The sequence below is a fragment of the Macaca thibetana genome, chromosome 8, assembly GCF_024542745.1.
Source record: "Macaca thibetana thibetana isolate TM-01 chromosome 8, ASM2454274v1, whole genome shotgun sequence".
Classification (NCBI taxonomy): domain Eukaryota; kingdom Metazoa; phylum Chordata; class Mammalia; order Primates; family Cercopithecidae; genus Macaca; species Macaca thibetana.
This window is the reverse complement of record NC_065585.1, coordinates 74,501,860-74,520,950: the sequence shown is the minus strand read 5'-3', so window position 1 is coordinate 74,520,950 and position 19,091 is coordinate 74,501,860. Positions and strand designations below refer to the sequence as shown.

Sequence of the window (19,091 nt, the reverse complement as noted above, 5' to 3'; positions counted from 1 at the left end):
TTACACAATTTGTCCAGGATCACCCCACGAATTACTGGCACAGTAATTCAGAATTTGTGTTTTTTACTAAGTCTCATTTTTACCCATAGCTTCCGTTCTTACAGCAAAAGGGAAAGAGTGGCTGGAATACTTAGAATAGCCCAGTTCCCATTCTGGCCCCCTCCACTCATGCCCTCCCACCCTCACACAAGGTAAGAAATAAATGACAAATAGGTGAGAAAGGGGAGTTGTGTTCAAAAGACCCCTCAGCACCCCAGAGGTAGGGCTCAGAGACCCGCCACTAAAGCCCACAGCTGGAACAGTTCCCATTTTCTCCCACTGCCTCCCCAGGTAGGGTACTGACTATTAAAGGCAGTCTGACAGACAGAAGTTTGTGGTTTACCAGCAAGTACTAGGGAACCTAGAAGAGCTGGGGGCTGGGATGTGGAGAGTGGAGATTTAATGGGCTTGATGTTTTGCTTGGCAACTAGAAGGGGAAAAGTGAATATAAAATATTGGTGTTTTGCCCTTTCTCCTGCTCTGCCTCTCTTGATGACTTTTCCTAGCCCTCTTCCCTACTATTTCATGTCTGATGTTTTTATTGCCCATTAGGTAGAAGATGTTGTTTTTATTTAATTCTTAAAATTATTTACATGATTTAAAACATCGAAAAAGTGAAAAGTCTCTCTTCTACTTTTGATGAGAATTATTTGCCTTGTTCTCATCCACCGAAACAGGTAGCAACAATTACTGTTTCTTGATTATCCTAAAACAATACAGATTATTTTTTTCTTCCTTGTTTATACTAATGGTAGTATTCCATAAACATTTTCTAAACCTTGCTTTTCATCTGTAACAATATTCTTAAGAGATTTTTTTTTCATATTAACCCATAAAGAGCGTCCTCATCTTTATCCCAGCTGCACTGTGTTCCAGGTTCTAGATGTACCACACTGTTTAATAGACATTTAGGTTTTTCCGAATCTTTTGCAATTTCAGTAACCTCATATACACATCATTTTGCAAGTATGAAAGTATGTAATAGGAAAGTTCCTAAAAGTGGAATGGCTAGTTCAAACAGGATATGCATTTATAATTTTGATAGTGCCAAACTACCCCACATGGGCATTATAGCAATTCACACTTCCACCCATAATATATGAGATGAAATTTGCTTTAAAATTGTTTGTTTTATTCACTAAAGAGTCACATTCTTTGTTCTCAACTCAGAAGTACATGGGTTTAACATTTTATGTCATTAAAAATAAAACAACAAAAAATAAAACCCATTATAAAATTAACAGCACATCTTTTTACTATAGGATCTTCTTGTTATAATGCTGTGTAATCTAACAGAAAAGGTGTGAAAAACTCAAAATTATTAAATAAATTGACTCTAAGAGTCAAAAGATATCAGAAGTTTACAGCTTTCCTCTTTTTGTAAAGAATACAATCTGTAACTGATTTGCATATTCAAAATGTAAGTAAGTATATATTCAAAGATTTAATTGTTAAAGAGAAAAACCAACACAATATTTGAATCAGGAGTAAAATCAATGCTAAAATAACAAAGAAGCACTCCTGTGGCTTTAATAGACAATACTGATTCCTTTTCTCAGCAAGAATCTAACCTGGGTCCAAGTTGGTCAGGACATTCCTTGCGCTTTCTTGTCTCTGCCCTGGAGGGGTCAGAGGTATTTTCTCCCATCCCACTCATCTTGAACACATATCAGCAACTAAAACAGAAAACAGAGAAGAGGAAGAAAAAAATGAAGAGAACTGATGATGAAGTGTCTGATCATTTTACCAACAATAAAAGAACTTCGACTCCAATCAGAAATTTGACACCAGTAATTAACACATTGTTTTATGTGCATGTATAATTTCTAATATACAAGCTGTCTCTTTTTAAAAAATCTTTTAAGATTAAGCAAATGTAAAGGTTAACATTTAAGAAACAAACAAGCCTACCTCATTGGGCCCAAACTCTTTTAAACAGGAGTTGTATTTCAACAGCACTATGAACTACAATCTACCAGCTCTGGGTTTGGGCTGCCAGCCTCCAGTTTCAAGAGTGATCTTGCACCATGTGGAAACGACAGGTGTTGTAAGGGGCTCCTCCCAGTCTCTGTTTTGGGTTAGCCAATGTGAAGTCTGTGCTGCAATAGCTCACCCATGACAGACAGCCCAGGGAAGAGCCAATGCCAGGACACAAAATTGAAGGTTTTCAAATTTAACTAGGTAGATCTGACACCCCTGTAGCCCCGAGTTCCTCTGCACAAGGCCTCTTAATCAATGCCCCCTAGTGGGGGATCTTGCTGGCCCCTCGAGAAGCTCCTGTGCCCGGCTCTCCTGCAGTAGCTGCCTGGTTGCTCCTCCCTCGGTGCCCTCTCTCCGTGGCAGCTCGCCTCCCTGCACATAGCATGGTTGCTTCCTCTCTCACATCCTGCCGCCTCCAAACTTTCCTTCCCTCAGTTGGTTCTGGCTGCTATCGCCAAAGGTCTTAAGATATGCCCTGAAAGTCAGGTGAACTTTACTGACCCCAAGTGGGAAGGACCATGATCAGCTCCTGCTTGCTGAATTCCTCTCGGTAAGAAAATAAAAAAACATATAAGAAAATCAGTGTGCTCGTCATCACTAACACAATCAAAATACTATTTAGGTAAGCAAGAACAAGCCAGTGACAGAGGTTTAAGTACTAAAAGAGCTGAACAAAGACACTTACAAAGACTGTGAGGAAACCATAAAAGACTGCTACTCGAGGTGTTCAATAACTGCTTACCAAAAGAAAAAACAATGCAGCAGGACAAGTTGAAATCTGCATTTCAAGTCTTTCCTAGAGCTCCTATTCTATGCTACTTCCCCTTCCTTCTGGCCCCCAGACTTCTAAATCGCCTTTGCCCTCCTTTACTTTTTGTAGTGGCTTCTTTTCTTTTCTGGATAGAAAAAAAAAAAAAAAATTCAAAGCGAAGGCCAAGTGCACTAGAAGACAGAGAACTTAAGGAAGATGACAGAGGACAATCAAGAGTAAGGACAAAGCGCAAGGAGGGCTAAGGAACATAATACATACCAGTCAAACCGCTAGGCCGCTTCTTCCCTGTAATCTGGGCTGCCCAGTCTCAGCTGTACTACACTAATTTCTTCTGGCCACTTCTGATACAACAGCGCAGTGGAGTTAGTTTTTTTTTTTTAAAGAGTCATATGTAAGCAGAATGAAGAAATATTGTATCCGTTTAGGGAGGCTGCACCAATGGTACACAGCTGATTTAAGAGGTAACACAGAAGGGAATAATTCTCAAAGCTGACACCCAAGCTTCTTGCTGGTTGGAGCAATGCAACCAAGTCCCTATGTCCCACACTGTGCTCACAATTTTGGCCTGATAATAAGTATAATCTGTATTTATTTACCATGAAAGAAGCAGACTATGAGAGGCAGGATAGCAGAGAAGTTAAGGGCCAGTATTCATGTCCAAGCTTCACCACTTTTAGCTATGTGAGGCTCACTTGAGACCAGGAGTTGGAGACCAGCCTGAGCAACACAGCAAGATCCCATCTCTATAACAACAACAAAACCCTAAATTCCAGAATCCTTCTCAAATGATACCTTATAGACATTCACTTTCAGTACTTCTCTCTAAACCACAATTCTCATGGTTTCAATCATGAGATGTAAGAAAAAATATTACACATCCAGTCTAAGTAAGCTTTCAACAAATGACCCAGGAGATTTTCACTCTCAAAGCAGCTTTCTAGAAGTCATACAAACTTAAGAAAGTTTCTATCATTAAAATATAGCCTTCAATATACAACATAGCAAAATACCCTATACAGTAGGTATAGGTGGCAAGTTTTGCTGTTAAAATGGCTATTCCCCCTCTCCAAAAGTATTGCTAAAAAGTATAGAATTATCAGAAAGATCAGAAAGCTTTCAATAGACAATTAAAGGAAATGACTGTTTTACCTAAAGTCATATACACCCAGTTTGAGGATGATTTAACATTATCTGCATCATTTACCTGTGAATATTCTGAAATACATACACAAACAACTGCAACACATGAGGGACAGCACTGGGACATAGGGACCAGAGGGAGGGAGATACGGAGCCATTTTCTAGTCTAAGTATAGTAAAATCATTTGAGCAGACTTTATAATTTGCTTGTACCTACTCAAGGTTGGCTTAAAAACCACTCTATTTGTAGATTGAAAATATAATTTACCCTTGAAGTAAGTTATTTAAATGCCAAGTTTTCCCTTTATATTATGTAGTGGTATCTTAAACACATTTCCTCAAAATCTGCAACTTTCGGGTTGATGAACATAATTGCTTCCTTATATTTTTGTGTCTAATGCACATATCCTCTTCTCAGAGCACTATTCCTGGGCTATGTGCCCCAGTACACACCTCCTACCAACCTTTCCACCACCAAGGGAGAAGTGAGGTGGAAGTCGGGAATGCCTGGCCAAGCCAAGGAAGGATGGCTGCCTCCTGGTAACCTCCAGGAAGTGCCAACACGCAGGGGTGCCCTGTCTAAATCATTGCAAATCACCCATAAAAACAAAAAGGAGACAGACCTGAGACCAAAACCGGGGAGAGAATGTAACACCGACACAGGAAAGGGAGCAGGAGGACGGGGGGTGACAGGCAGCTGCAGTCCTAGAGCAGACACATGAATTTATGCCCTGTGTTTTAGTGGGGGAGTCAAATAAATAATAGAGAACCTCATGAATGAGGTGCTCTAACCTAGAGGACTTCTGATATTTCTGATGCCCTGTGTGAGGAGGCTGGGCTGGCAGCAAGTGTCAGTATTTCACACTGGAACAAGAGGTGGGGCCAGGTGAGTTCATTTCTCCCCCTCTCAAAATACTGGGCAACGCAGAAGTGATGCAAATAAAAATCAGAGAGAGATACATAAGTTATAAAAATGACTTTCTTCTAGGTTATATAAATTACTTTTTCTATATAAATGTACATTCTAGTGTATATTCACTCATAGAGAAATATCTAAAATAAACGATATGGACAGAGGAATTTTGATGCACTTTTGTAGATTGAAGTTAAAAAATTCATTTCCAGAGTAAAGGCAGGAGATGGAAAATACTAAAGGGCAGCACTGAAGGTTCTAAAATTTCATTTGGTAACCAGCCCTAAATTAATAGTTTCTTATAACTGCTGCACACTCACATGAAATTAAAATTCTTAAGCATCTCACTCTCAATGCTGAAACTGTTTAATGTAAATCACAAAAACTGAAAATGACACAAGTAAACTCTCAGGCTGTATTTGATGGTAATTACAGTCATTGAGAGCAAACCAGTTTCTACCAGATGTTGGGAGTTGTAAAAGGACAAGGCTGAAAAAAAGTTTCAAATCATCCATTCTTGTTATCTGTAACAACACAATAGCCCTGCTTTCACAGTGACCATACATCCTCCCTTACATCCCTTGATATCAACTTGGATGAGCCAGACAGTAGGGAAGAGTTACAGCCTTATGATTAGTAACTTTTATCTCTAAAAAGTAACAATATTCTGGGAGGGGTGAACAAAACCAGCTGAATCCTTAGCATAATGACAGAAAGCAAAATAAAATGTTAAATCTCAACACAACTCAAAAATGTACTCTTTCACGGGATTCACCAATATAACTTACAAGTTAACAAAGCTTTGCTCTCCACACAGTCTCATACCATTAAAGCTTGTTAATCATCCATAATTTATGTAAACGATAATATGCATTTTATCTTTTATCAGGACAGGCTATCTTCCAAACAAGGCTTGTAAAACTGCCAGATGCATTATATACAGAACATATTCAGTTAAAGAATAAGGATACTACTGCTGCTGAACACCAAACATAATAAAGTGATCGAACATCTATCCCAATTGCTAGCTCCAATAACTGTTCTTAAAGTTAGGCCCTCTCTAAAATTCCCCAAGTTAGAAACGACATAGAAAGAGCTACTGGAAAACTTCTCTTATGAATGTCTACCTGAAGAGGACCCGCCTGATAAATCATCTAGCTCTCGTTATGAGAACAGAAAGACTTAGAGAGAGACTTCCGAGGTTCCTTCTGAACTCTCTTTACAATAGACATATGAAATTGTGTAACATGTAATCTAATCTTTTACAAACTTTTAAAACCAAGAAATGCTCAAGCAATATTAAAAGTATATATAAAACCTCACTTAAATACCCTTCCATTTCTATTAAACTAAACAACAAAAGGACAATCTTTTAGAGCCCACTGTTTCTCAGAATTCTACCTCAATAGCTAAAGCTGTATCCACTATTGCTTTCCCACAAATGAAAACATTTGCTCATTCTAAACTGGCAACAGTTTTTCCTTCAAAGTATACTGTGTTCCAAGAGCGATCCCCTTATAAGCATAAAAGCAAGATTTCTAGGCCAGGCTCTGATAAGTCTAAAAAACATAGTATCTAATGCTTCAATAAACAAAATGTGCTCCTTGGCTGTAGATGCCTGAGAAAGGTAGAACAGAAAGTAAGCCAAACTTGGGAAGTCAGTAAGATGATACAGAAGACATCCAATTGCTAGAGGAGGGGAAAGATCTCTTTCCAAATAGGGTTAATTGGTCGAAATTACCCAAAGCAGACATTATTTTGGCAAGATCCCAACTTCTGGCAACAGTTGAATAAATATTCTATGCAGGAAATATACAGACTACTCAGGGATACACTGTTGATTCATACAAAGAATCATCACACAGACAAATAAAACAGAAGTAGAACTATGTGGATTTACTAAATGCTAGGACGACAGCACATAGAAAATCAAACTTTGCTCCCCATTGGCAAACTAGTAATGCATTTAACAGTGATAGTGGACATGACACAATATTTTTAAAATTTTTACTTAGTAAAATTATGTATTATTTCCACCCAAGTGTCATTACTCTTTTTTACTAGATCATAAGGTCTCTTTTAATTTCATCTTTACATAACACTGTAGTGCTTCTTGGTTTTCATACAGTAAAATTTTAATCTGCCTCACATACTATAATCTGTATCTACAGATTAATGTACAGACTCATAAAACTTTACATTAATTCATATAGTAACAACAGTTAAGTTACCAAGATTTAGAGGACTTACTTCAAATAAATCCAGAAAAATCTAAAATTTGTTTTCAAATAAGTTTTCAACTTTACTAGTTTAGATCAGTTTACTGTACATTTGCCTTTTTAAAATAACAGTAAGATAGACACAAACCACTATTATTAGGATATGATTTTTCAATACTAAAACACTAGCCATTTATCATTAGGTAGAGGATTAAAGAGAGCAACATATCCTACAACTACAACTAGTCTCTAGGTAAAATGGTTTTAGCACCTACCTTCTCTTATGCTGTGTCTTAGTCCAGGAACAGTAATAACAGTGTATAAACAAATGTTTAAGCTAAAAATTTCTTCCTCTCAGTATCGTCTGCTCTTAGATTACTTTTGTATAATGGCCTTAAAGTGGTATATTAGATAGTAACTAGAAGACATATTCCATTTTCTGACTGAAAGCCAGTAATACTCATGAATTTTTTAGCTGAAAGACACTTCAAGATGCCATTGGGAAGACTGTAATAAACACATTAGGCTGCAAACGGGCAGCAGCAGCTCTTTAACACATGCTGCAATAATCAAATAAATGGCTACATTCATGTTCACTGGTTACACAAATATTTTGCTGTAACATATCCATCATCTGCATCTCTCCTAAAGAAGGGGAAAACCTCCTTAAAAGTCTTATCTTAGCAAAATTCAGGGCAGAATACATAAGTAGCAGGGAGCTGTTCTAAACTATCATTACCAACATGGGGGAAAATGTCTAGTCTGACATCAGTGGCATATGATGGTTTCTACTTTCTGAATTCTCATAGGCCAAGTTCCTTAACATAGCCTGTCACTGGACTGCTTATATATCGACATCAGCTGGTGCGAATATGGCCAGGAATAGCAAGACTAGGTTTTAATAAGGCCTCAGATGAGAAAACATCGCGGGAAGAAGCTGCATTCCTTGCATAATGTAAGCATTTTCTCTCCCCTTCAAGAAGAGTGTACTCAGTGTCTTTTTATTATTCTGAAAACCAGTTTTCACCAAAGGCTTAGTATTCTGGAAAGAAGTCATCAAACCAAGGACTACAATGTAGTGCTTGTGCTTGAGTTTCATAACTTGTCCAGACTAAAATTCAATTATCTTTCTTTATTCTGAAACCCATTTTAAATTTTGTTATGAGATTTAAAAAATGACTTTCCAATTCATGAGAAAGTTAACTGGCAAGGGCAAGACAGTCTGTACCTATACAAATAGTGTTTTTTTAATCATTTGAGTTGTCAACAGTTCTTAAATAAATGAGAGTTCTCTCTCATAGCATAATATGTTGTTTAGGTTTTTTGCTAACATTTATCGAAGACTTATTATGAGTTAGGTTACTTTGCACATATTTCCTTGCTTAAAAACCACAATTTGATATGTATATATACATCTTATAGATTATATAACCTCTCTAACCTGTTTCCAGTAATTTGCCTAAGTCACACAGATCACAGGTGTAATGATAATAACCATCATCTATGGAGTGTTTCTACATTGGTTGGCATTTTCTACGTACTTTACCTGTATGCACTCCTTCAGTTCCTGTAACAGCCTGATTATCACCATTGTATAGATGAGGAAATTGAGGTACAAGAGAAATAAAGTAACTTGAAAAAGGCCACACAGGAAATCTTGGAGCTCATGAATCCAAACAGTTCCTCAATTCTTAACCACTGTAATGTGGGCATTAAAGGTTCCTATACTTTGACACTTTCACTGAAGAGAGAAATTTATAAACTAGTGTATATTATAGGAAGCAGTATATTTTAACTTAGTAAACAGTGACTACGTAATTTGAAAGCCCTTTTCTTTTTCTTAAAAACAGTATCACTGTGAAATGTAAAACACTTCTTTCTGTTAAACAGTGTGTATGTTAGAATCATGTATCCCTTTATTCAATAAATAACTAATGCTCCAGGCACTGCTGCAGACACTGGAGAGAAAGTCATGACAAAACAGCTAACAATCCCTGTCCTCCTGCAGCTCACATTCCAGCGCAGAAAAGATATCATGCTCAGCTCATGCACAATTATTCCCCGAAGATAAGCAAATATTTTTGTTATTATTGAATTTATTATGAAGTAAGACACCAACTAGAAATTTTATCTGGCATACCAATAACGCTCAGTTTCACTCAAAACAGTAAAAACCTTCTTTCTTCTGTTTCAGAAATGGTAACTGGTTAATTTTAAAAGTCAGTTATGAAGGATAATTGTAAAAATGATACATACCACTTTAATAATTTCCTTTTAACTTTAAACACAAATGTAACTTTGACTCTCAGTCTCCATTGGTGTTTCACAGTGCTTTTCTTGCAAAAATCATACCTATAATTTATCATATAGTGGACAATAAAACCAGTCTCTACTCTCCAATTTCTGTTTATTTAAAACAGACCTAGAACTTATAGACACTTAGATTTCTTAAAAGTGCTTATAAGGTACAGATTTGTATGATTTTTTTCCCAGTGTATTAGACATGTGTTATGTGTCCTATACACCCATTTGGCAGCAACGTTTGTTCATTTCACTTTGAGTCTCAGTTTTCCAGAAACAAATGTATCTTTTCAAACTCACACTCGATACGTTACATATATTTAATTAAATTATGTCATTATAATAACAAGTACAACTGGCAAAAACTGTCTGGAAACAAGAATCTGGCTCTCGGTAGGCACACAATATCATGGCTAGGTGCAGACTGCCCCACCCCCGCCCCACTTCTCCCTGTTCTCCCGCTCCTCTGTTCCCCTACCCCTCTCCTCTCCTGTCCAGAGTGGGATGCACTTAAGTTGCCCATCATCCTGAGACTCTCAGACAGTGGCAGCATCAGGCCAGGATTTATTAAGGGGGAATGCAGATCTTGGGGGTATTCTAGTCTATCAGTCCAAAGGAGGTTTTTTTTTTTTTTTTTTTTTTTTAAATCAGAATTTACACAAACCCAAACTGAGGGTAGAGGTCATTCAATCATTCAACAAATATTAGTGAATACCTATTATGCGCCAAGCAAGGTTCTAGTTATTGGAGAATATAGCAATAAACAAAACAGACCAAGTCAGTGACTCTTACATTCTAATAGGAAAGTAGGGAGACGGTGGGGAATAGTAAAACAAAAATATTTACCACATCAGATAGTGATTAGAGATATAAAGAAAAACAAGGTAGGGCCGGGCGCAGTGGCTTACGCCTGCAATCCCAGCATTTTTGGAGGCCAGAGCAGGAAGATCATGAAGTCAGGAGTTCGAGACCAACATGACCAACATGGTGAAACCTGCCTCTACTAAAAAATACAAAAATTAGCCGGGCGTGTTGGCGCGTGCGTGTAATCCCAGCTACTTAGGAGGCTAAGGCAGGAGAATCGCTTGAACCCACAAGGCAGAGGTTACAGTGAGCTGGGATCGTGTCATTGTACTCCAGCCTGGGTGACAGAGGAAGACTCCATCTCAAAAAAAAAAAAAAAAAAAAAAAGAAAAGAAAAACAAGGCAGGAAGATTAGGATACAGCATAATGTAGATGGGGTGAGGGATACTATTTTACATAGGTAGCCAGCAAAGTCTTCTCAGATGGGTGTTATCTGAGAGCTTTCTAACAGATCTCTAAGATTCATAATATAATTTCTTTAATATGCAACCATTAATCATATGAAAAGCTGTACAATGTTGTGGCTTAGATCACATTCTCTGGTGTCGACTCTGGTTGGAAATCCCTAGAACACCACATATATTAGTTATTTGACCCGGGGCAAGTTATTTAATTAACCTCTTTGGAGCTTTGCTTCTTCATTTGTAAAACTGGAGCAATAATACATACCTTTATAGGCTTTCTGAGAGCATGAAATGTAAAGGGCACAGAAGAGCAGCTGGCATATAGTAAGGGCTTATTTAATAAACATAAACTGTTATTTGAATTTAATAGACTATAAATGTTAATAAAATAATCTAAACTGATGGTGAATCTGGAAAGAAAAATTAAACAGAAAATTAAAGAACTAAAAATTAATTTAAAACAGAAAAGTTATCAAAATATTAGCAATGAAAGTATTTCAATAGGCACTACGGGTGTAATTTAATTTTTGTATTTTCCAAATTCCCTTTCATTAACACATCAGACTTTTGTGAGTTTATAATAAGAACAAAGAAAGAAAGAAAGAAAGAGGGAAAGAACAGGAGGGAGAGAGGAAAGAAAGAAGAAAAGAAACGAAAGAAAGAAGAAAAAGAACGAAAGAAAGCTGACTGTGCTGCTGGGAAAAACAAACTAAAACCTAGGCAAACCAAACGGAATTTTTAAAGTAACCTGCTCTTTGGAATATAAACTGTAAGTGTATGAATTGTTTACATGCATATTTACAGAAAAAATATTGCAAAAAATGAGGTAAACCTATGCGGTACTAAGTGGCACAAAGACTGCCTACAATGAATGAAATGAGAAATCAAATCTCATTTTACTGGTATTAGCAATGAAATTTCAAGTAAAAATTATTTTCTTTGGTAAACCAAAGGACATTTCTGTAACAATTTCCAAACTACTAAATCTGTATTATAACTATACTTAAAACTTAGGGTAAACTTAAATTTACCCCAAGTTCTTCTGTATAACATAGACAGATATTTAGGTATTTTAGAGTCACTAGCATATCTATGTTCTTTAACTATATGGACCGCTCATGTTTTTTTCTTCTACCAACTCTTTTAGAGCAAGAAATATATCTAAATCACAAGAGCTTTCCAGTAAAGGTTACTAAAATTGCCCTTCTTCCTCAGAAAAATCTAGTCTATCCTTCCAAAGCAGCTCAAAGCATACTCCCTTCACGCAGGCTTCATTGAGTCCACCAGGAAGAATTAAAGGTTCCCTTTTACTTGTTCAAAGCCCATGGTACGTTAAAGTGAAAGTAACACTTTTTTTAATGCCTCCTGATCAGCTGCCTCTTTCCCAGGAGAGGGTCCAGGGTGTTTGTTGGCACCCATGGTCCCCATGAGGCAGCCATTTGTGGGCCCCAGGCAGGTTCATGCTGCTGCCTCCCACTCCAGTTTCTCTGTGTCAGGGATGGGCCTTAAGAAACTCGCTCCTTCCCTTTTGTCCACTGTCACTCATTTAACTCCAAACTTTCCTGTGGGTTCTTTACCTCGTTCAAACAGAAAAGCAAAGCGGAGGCAAAACTTTCAAGCCTGTGGCATGAAAAAAGTACAGGACCCAAATTTAATAAAGGCTTGTGGTTTGAGAAGAAATAAGGGACATAGTTATAGCCTTTTTTGGCAGCATAAATAATGTTTCCTTTCTAGGGTGACGGTGTAAGAAGTATTCTTCTAAAATACTTTTTTATGCTCTTTTCTCTATTTTCTATAGAGGTAGAAAATAATAATAAGGAAAAATCTAGTTTGGGAGGACCTCTGAATCATTTTCTTACCATACAAATTCCTACAAATTTACTCTTGGTCAGATCATTACAATAATTCTTAACACTATTTGTTATGAGGCAATGGTTGACATTAATAACAAAAATGGCAGCTCTAGATTAACAGAAGCTCCCCTGCTCCAAAAAGATACCAATTTTGTCTCATAAAAATAAACCAAATTAGGCCAGGTGCGGTGGCTCATGCCTGCAATCCCAGCACTATGGGAGGCCAAGGGGGGGCGGATCACCTGAGGTCAGGAGTTTGAGACCAGGCTGGCCAACATTGTGAAACTCCATCTCTACAAAAACACAAAAAAAATTAGCCAGGCATGACTGCACGCACTTGTAATCCCAGCTACTTGGGAGGCTAAGGCAGGAGAATCACTTGAACCCGGGAGGTGGAGGTCGCAGTGAGCCATTGCACTCCAGCCTGGGTGACAGAGCGAGATTCTATCTCAAAAAAAAAAAAGCCAAATTAAGCATTTTTATTTGCAAATAACACATACCTACAGAATGTTTACTGAGAATTACTAGAACTTAGACCGTTTTTATTTAACAAAAATTCATTATATAGATGGAATTTGAAAATTACAATGGCACCTAAAAATGTGAGTCAAAACCCTTAACCATTTTTTCTCCCTCAAGTGATAGATTTTGGTAATCATCAAAACCTGCCAATATTTTAGCTATTTTAAGTTTCAAACTTGAGACACAGGCAAGTAGCTGTCAGCAAAAGCATAATTATATTGCTATCACTGGGATTGTACAGTGGAATCTAATTCTCTGACCTCAGTGTCAGAGGCTGGGGGACCCTCTAATTTTGGCAGACAAACTTTGTGAAGAGTATAGAATAGCCTTGGCAAGCTGCCAGTGGAGGGTTTTCTCCCCTTCATAGCCCCAGATGGAGAAATTATTATGCTTTGTGGAACTAAATATGTAATTAGATTCAAGAACGGTAGCTTCTAGTTACCCCTTGAGTAGTTAATAAGAGTGGTCTACAATAGGCATTGAAAAGATTAAAGAAAATTCCTTCTATTTTGTATGTTGCTCTCTATCTGTTTCTTACAAATAGTCCTAAGACATTTTTCCACTGAGAGAATGAAGAACAACTGTTTATAAAAGTTACACCTATGGATAAAGATCTCTAAGACTGCTGCACTCTATTTAGCTATAACTAGCAAGTAATAAAGCATGGAAAGAAACTTAAAAGAAATTGAGATAATTGCTTGACACCTCATAGACAGTTAGCTATATTATATTCCTTCCGCCTGATACTAAAATAAAATGGATGATAATCCATCAAGCTGAAATTTAAGCCCTGGTTCTAGTTGGGAGAGAATGACGTGGAGAAAACTAAGCTAGCTCTCAGAGACACCATGACACAGTATATACGTGTTCATAGCATGAACGTATGATTTCTTTAGTTGGTATTTTCTTTCAAGTCAATGTTTCTGAACCAACAGCAGTGACTATTCTACTTAGGGCAAAAATATATTTGAACAATCTAATGTTATATATGGTTAAGTTTCTAACTAATATAGGTCTCTTTTGGTTTAAAATATAGCCTAAATTACAGGCTTTTAACTTAAAAATCTATTGGCACTTATTTTCTTCTGATATTAAATTCAACTGTACTGACAATTATTGAGTAGCTGCTAAGGGCAAATTACTTTGCTCTATGGACACTGCAATACAGTCACTAAGTAAATAACAGAATTTGATCTCATGAAATGCAAGATTTAGGAAGAAGATACAAGTATGGAATTAATTAACATAGAAGACAGTATACATAAAAAGTACAAAGTGCTAACGAAGGAAAAATTACTTCCTTCATTAGGGAGAGCAGACAAAGGTTTTATGAGTGCCTGAGCTAGGTTTTGAAGAATGGGTATAATCTTCCAAAGTGAAGGGGAGATGGGTGAGCATGTATAAGAGAACTTCAGGGCACCAAAATGGTATAGTTACTAAAGAGTGAGACAATGCTAGAGTTGTTGTGGGGAGCCTGCATGCTGAGATGACCATGGGACCCGGGGATTTGGGAGTATAGATCCTTCCTCTCCTCGCTTTCCTCTTTCTGCCAGGCCCTGGAATGAGTGCCAACGGCATCCTACCTGAGCCAGCACGACCCGTGCTTATCAAAGAGTCATCTGGGAACTGTCAGAAATGCACTCTCTGGCTCTGACCAGACCTTCTGAAAGGAGACTTTGGAGGTGAAACACAGCATCGGCTTGCCAAGCCCTCCTCATGATTCTGATGCTTGCTGAGATGTAAGTTGGAACCCCTGCCCTAGACTTTAGAAAGAAATTGTCTTGCTCTATGGGTGACCTGAAATCTGACTCACACATAATGATTTTCTTCCTCTTTGAGGGAGAAGGAAAAGAAGAGATAAGGTAGAGTATATTTAATTCATTTGGTTCATTTATTTACCAGGTATTTAGTTAGGCACTTACTTTGTAGAGTCTGAAAACCTTAACCCCAGAATAAGGAGTAGCTCTTGTCAATTTAATAAACTGTGAGTACAATGAAAACTTTTGAGCTGAAGATGGTAAAGTCACAGTTACGCTAGAAAGATTAGCATGGTAGCAGTCTAAATGATGTTTTCGGCAGTGTAGGGAGGAGAGACTGGAAACCCATTAATAGGATACTGCAAAAGGCCACATATTGTATGGCTGCATTTATATGAAATGTCCAGAATAAGCAGACGCGTAGAAACAGAAAGTAGATTGGTGGCTGTCAAGGGCTGGAGGGAAGGGGAAATGGGGAGTGACTGTTGAGTATAGCGTTTCTTTTGGGGTTGATAAAACTGTTCTGAAATTAGATCATGGTGATGGCTGCACAACTTGCAAATAGATTGAATACTCCTGAATTGTACACTTTTAAAAAGGCTGAATTTAATGTGAATTATATCTCAAGAAAGCTATTATTTAAAACAAAACAAAACAAAACAAAAGGAACAAAACCAACAAACTTAACCTGGCAACACTGTGCAACAGATAAATGGATAGTTTGCAAGTATTTAGAAAACACACTGGGGATTATTATGAGCAAGGACTTCTCTAGCAACATTCATTCCAAATGAGTTTTCCTTATTCTTTTTGCTAAAGAGATCAGAGTAAGAATTTTAATTTTTTTTTTTTTTTTTTTTTGGAGACGCAGTCTCGCTCTGTCGCCCAGGCTGGAGTGCAGTGGTCGGATCTCAGCTCACTGCAAGCTCTGCCTCCCGGGTTTACGCCATTCTCCTGCCTCAGCCTCCCGAGTAGCTAGGACTACAGGCGCCCGCCACCTCGCCCGGCTAGTTTTTTGTTATTTTTTAGTAGAGACAGGGTTTCACCGTGTTAGCCAGGATGGTCTCGATCTCCTAACCTCGTGATCCACCTGTCTCGGCCTCCCAAAGTGCTGGGATTACAGGCTTGAGCCACCGTGCCCGGCCAAGAATTTTAATTTTTTAAAGCTTACTTTTTGCTTAATAAACATGCTCTTAGTATACAATTTAGAAAACACAAAAACACACAATAGAATATCACATATTCCTACCACCCAGAGAACAACCAATGACTTAAAAAATTTCCTGCTCAGTATTTTAAAGTGTATGTGTGTATACAATCAAGCACAAACTGTATATATAATTTTATACCTGGGTCTTTGTTTTCTTAATGTTATCCACTAAAATTTTTCCATGTCATTAAATGTCTTTATAATTTTTAATGGTGCTATGATATCCCATCATATGAATATACCATATTTAACCATTTGTTTCCACTTTTGCAACTACAAATAACTCTGATTAATATCTTAAATATGTCTTGATCCACATTTCTGATTATATACCTACAACAGTCTTAGAAATGTAATTACTAGATCAAAGGGTCTGACCATATTTAATCCTATTTATGTACTGTCAAACTGCTTTCCAAGAAGACTATTAATTTACAACCCCCTCAGCAGAGTATGCGAGTTCCCTTCTCACAATTCATAATGAGTATTAAGATTTTTAAAAAATGCTTTGCTAATTTAAAGATTATGGTGTGACACTGTTTTACAATTTAAACTGATTCCTAGTAATTGAGTATCTTTGAATTGTTTTAGCACTTCATTTCTCCTCTGATGAAAGAATGCTGAGTCAGGTATGCCATAGGTGCAATACGTTGAGGTCAGCTAGGCATGTGATGTAATGCTGTTGTGCAGATGAAAGCAAAATGTGGGTTCCACTGGTGGTCTTCAACTTTGGCCACTAATCAATCACCCAAGGAGCTTTTGAAACCACAGTTTTCCTGGCTCCGCCCCAGACCAACTAAAGCAAAATCCCTTGAGGAAAGACCCTAGGGGATCAGTTGAAACCTACTGGGCTGGATGACAATGGAGAACTGAGTCAAGGCTGATGGAATAACATGCTGGGTGTTAATAGAATATTAATCCTGTCTGGTTCTCCTGAGAGGCCACCACTCCCCTGCAGTCCACTCCAGTGGAAGCTGCTGTCCTCTCATTACACAGGTAGTAGGCATAGTACGTGGGGTCACCCTCTCCTCACTGTTAAAAAGATGCCCTTATATAAAATCTTTCCTCCTCTGAAAAAACCCTCTCTCTATCAGTACCATAGAACGCCTCTATCTATCTTCCTAAGTTTACCAACATGCAGCTTAATCCCCCCACAGTTACTGAAGAATTCTGCCATCAGACTAGTGCTTCTATGGCTCAAATCTGCTCATCATTCTGAGTAATTTCAAAGACTGTGTGGATGAACTAATGAGTATCCCCCAGGTCCTTGTCTGTCAACTCCAACAAACTTCACCTCCCCTCTACTTCAGCCGCTGCTTTCTACAATCATGCTGTGAACCTTGTTACCACGCAGAACTGTTCCCATCTGAACACCATTTTTTTTGTCCACAAACTCCTAGCACACTGGCTTTCATACTGTCTTCCTCCACAACAAACAGTCTTCAGTGTACTCCAGTCCCCTGCCCCTTTCCGTCATTCTCGGCTAGAGCCACCTGCCCACCCGCAGCCACCTCCGTTCCCTTTCACACCCTCCTCTCACAGAATTCTTTCAGCAAAACTTCATTCCCAAGTCTTTCCACCATAAGGGGAAGCTGAGCACTGATGGAGAATATCAAGCAGCTAAGGGCAGAGTGGCCCCACAGATTTCAGGGTTTCTAAAACTGCCCAGGCCCGTAGTCCTGCCTGTCAATCCTTTACTTTGTTCTCAGCTTGTTCTACTGACCTCAACAATTATTTCCAGCTTTTGCCACTTCAGTAAATACCCGTTCAATTTGATTTTCCTCAACTTCCCTTCTTCCTGCTTAGAAAGACAGCCACCTCCATCTTCAACATCACTGCTGGTGTCTCAGAGAATGTGTGATCCTTCTGTCTGTAAATACTAACTACCCCAACCCCGTTTCTATTCCTCTCCTCACCTTGTGAGACCCTGCTGCAATAGTCACAGCTTCTCATTTCAACCTCTTCCTCTCTACTGAAAGCACACTCAGGTCATTTCCATCCTTTAAAATAAAAATGTTTAAAGGATGAGCTTAAATTCCTCTCCAGCTACCACACAATCTCACATCTTCCTTCACATCCAGACCTGTCTAAAGAATACAAAGGTCTGGGATTCCTTTATCCCCGAACACTGGGGACCATATGATTTAGAATTTACACACACATACACATATATATACACATCTACACACACATACATACACATTTGCGTGTGTAGATATACATATACATATTTCATTCTAGAAAGGTAATACATGTCAGCCAGGTGCGGTGGCTCATGCCTGTAATTCCAGCACTTTGGGAGGCCAAGGCAGGCAGATCACAAGGTCAAGAGATCAAGACCATCCTGGCCAAAATGGTGAAATCCCGTCTCTACTAAAAATACAAAAATTAGCTGGGCAAGGTGGTGCACCCCTGTACTCCCAGTTACTTGGGAGGCTGAGGCAGGAGAATCACTTGAACTTGGGAGGCGGAGATTGCAGAGAGCTGAGATCGCACCACTACACTCCAGCCTGGGTGACAGAGTGAGACTCCGTTTCAAAAAAAAAAAAAATAGATAATGTATGTCATATACCATATTTCATTATAACCCCAGAGGGGTCTACAGAAGCATTCTATAATCAAATTCAGTATTATTTCTGCAGTGAAATGTATGAATATTCACACCAAATGAAACAAATGATGATTATAAATCATCTCATATCCATTCAGGTCAGGTTTTACCGCCAAATGAATTATAAAAAGTCTTTCCATTTTAGTGTGCTGAATTTTGAGATTCAAGTAAGGGAATACAGGCATGTAGATTATTCTCCTATTCCCTTCCACTCACTGTATGACCCAAAGATATTGTATTCCCTATTACCCCACTAACTCTGCCCTCCCTAGTCTTCCATGACATTCAACTGTCAACCTACAGCAATTTGGGCATACTATATGTTGTTACCAAACTTTCTGCTGTGTTTACCACACTTAAAAATCACACCCCTTTTGTGGTTCCTCCTTTAACCTCTCCATTTTGTGGCTTTCATGACACAACAATCTATAGGTCCTCCTCTTACATAATTATTCTTTTTCAATCTCTTTTATGGGATCTTCTTCCTTTTTGAAGTTATCCAGGTT

At 38.2% G+C, this 19,091-nt stretch overlaps 1 protein-coding gene across 17 annotated transcripts in view; it reads right to left on the bottom strand.

Annotated features, from left to right (window-relative positions):
* NCOA2 (nuclear receptor coactivator 2) overlaps positions 1–19,091 on the bottom strand; it is a 297,264-nt gene that overhangs the window by 104,344 nt on the left and 173,829 nt on the right. For 14 of the 17 annotated variants that reach the window (XM_050801549.1, XM_050801540.1, XM_050801542.1 and 11 more), the window contains one exon: positions 1,611–1,715. In XM_050801549.1, the coding sequence (XP_050657506.1) occupies positions 1,611–1,696 (86 nt within the window). In that variant the 5' untranslated portion in view covers positions 1,697–1,715. The other 3 variants (XM_050801543.1, XM_050801547.1, XM_050801544.1) reach the window with 3 other exon arrangements.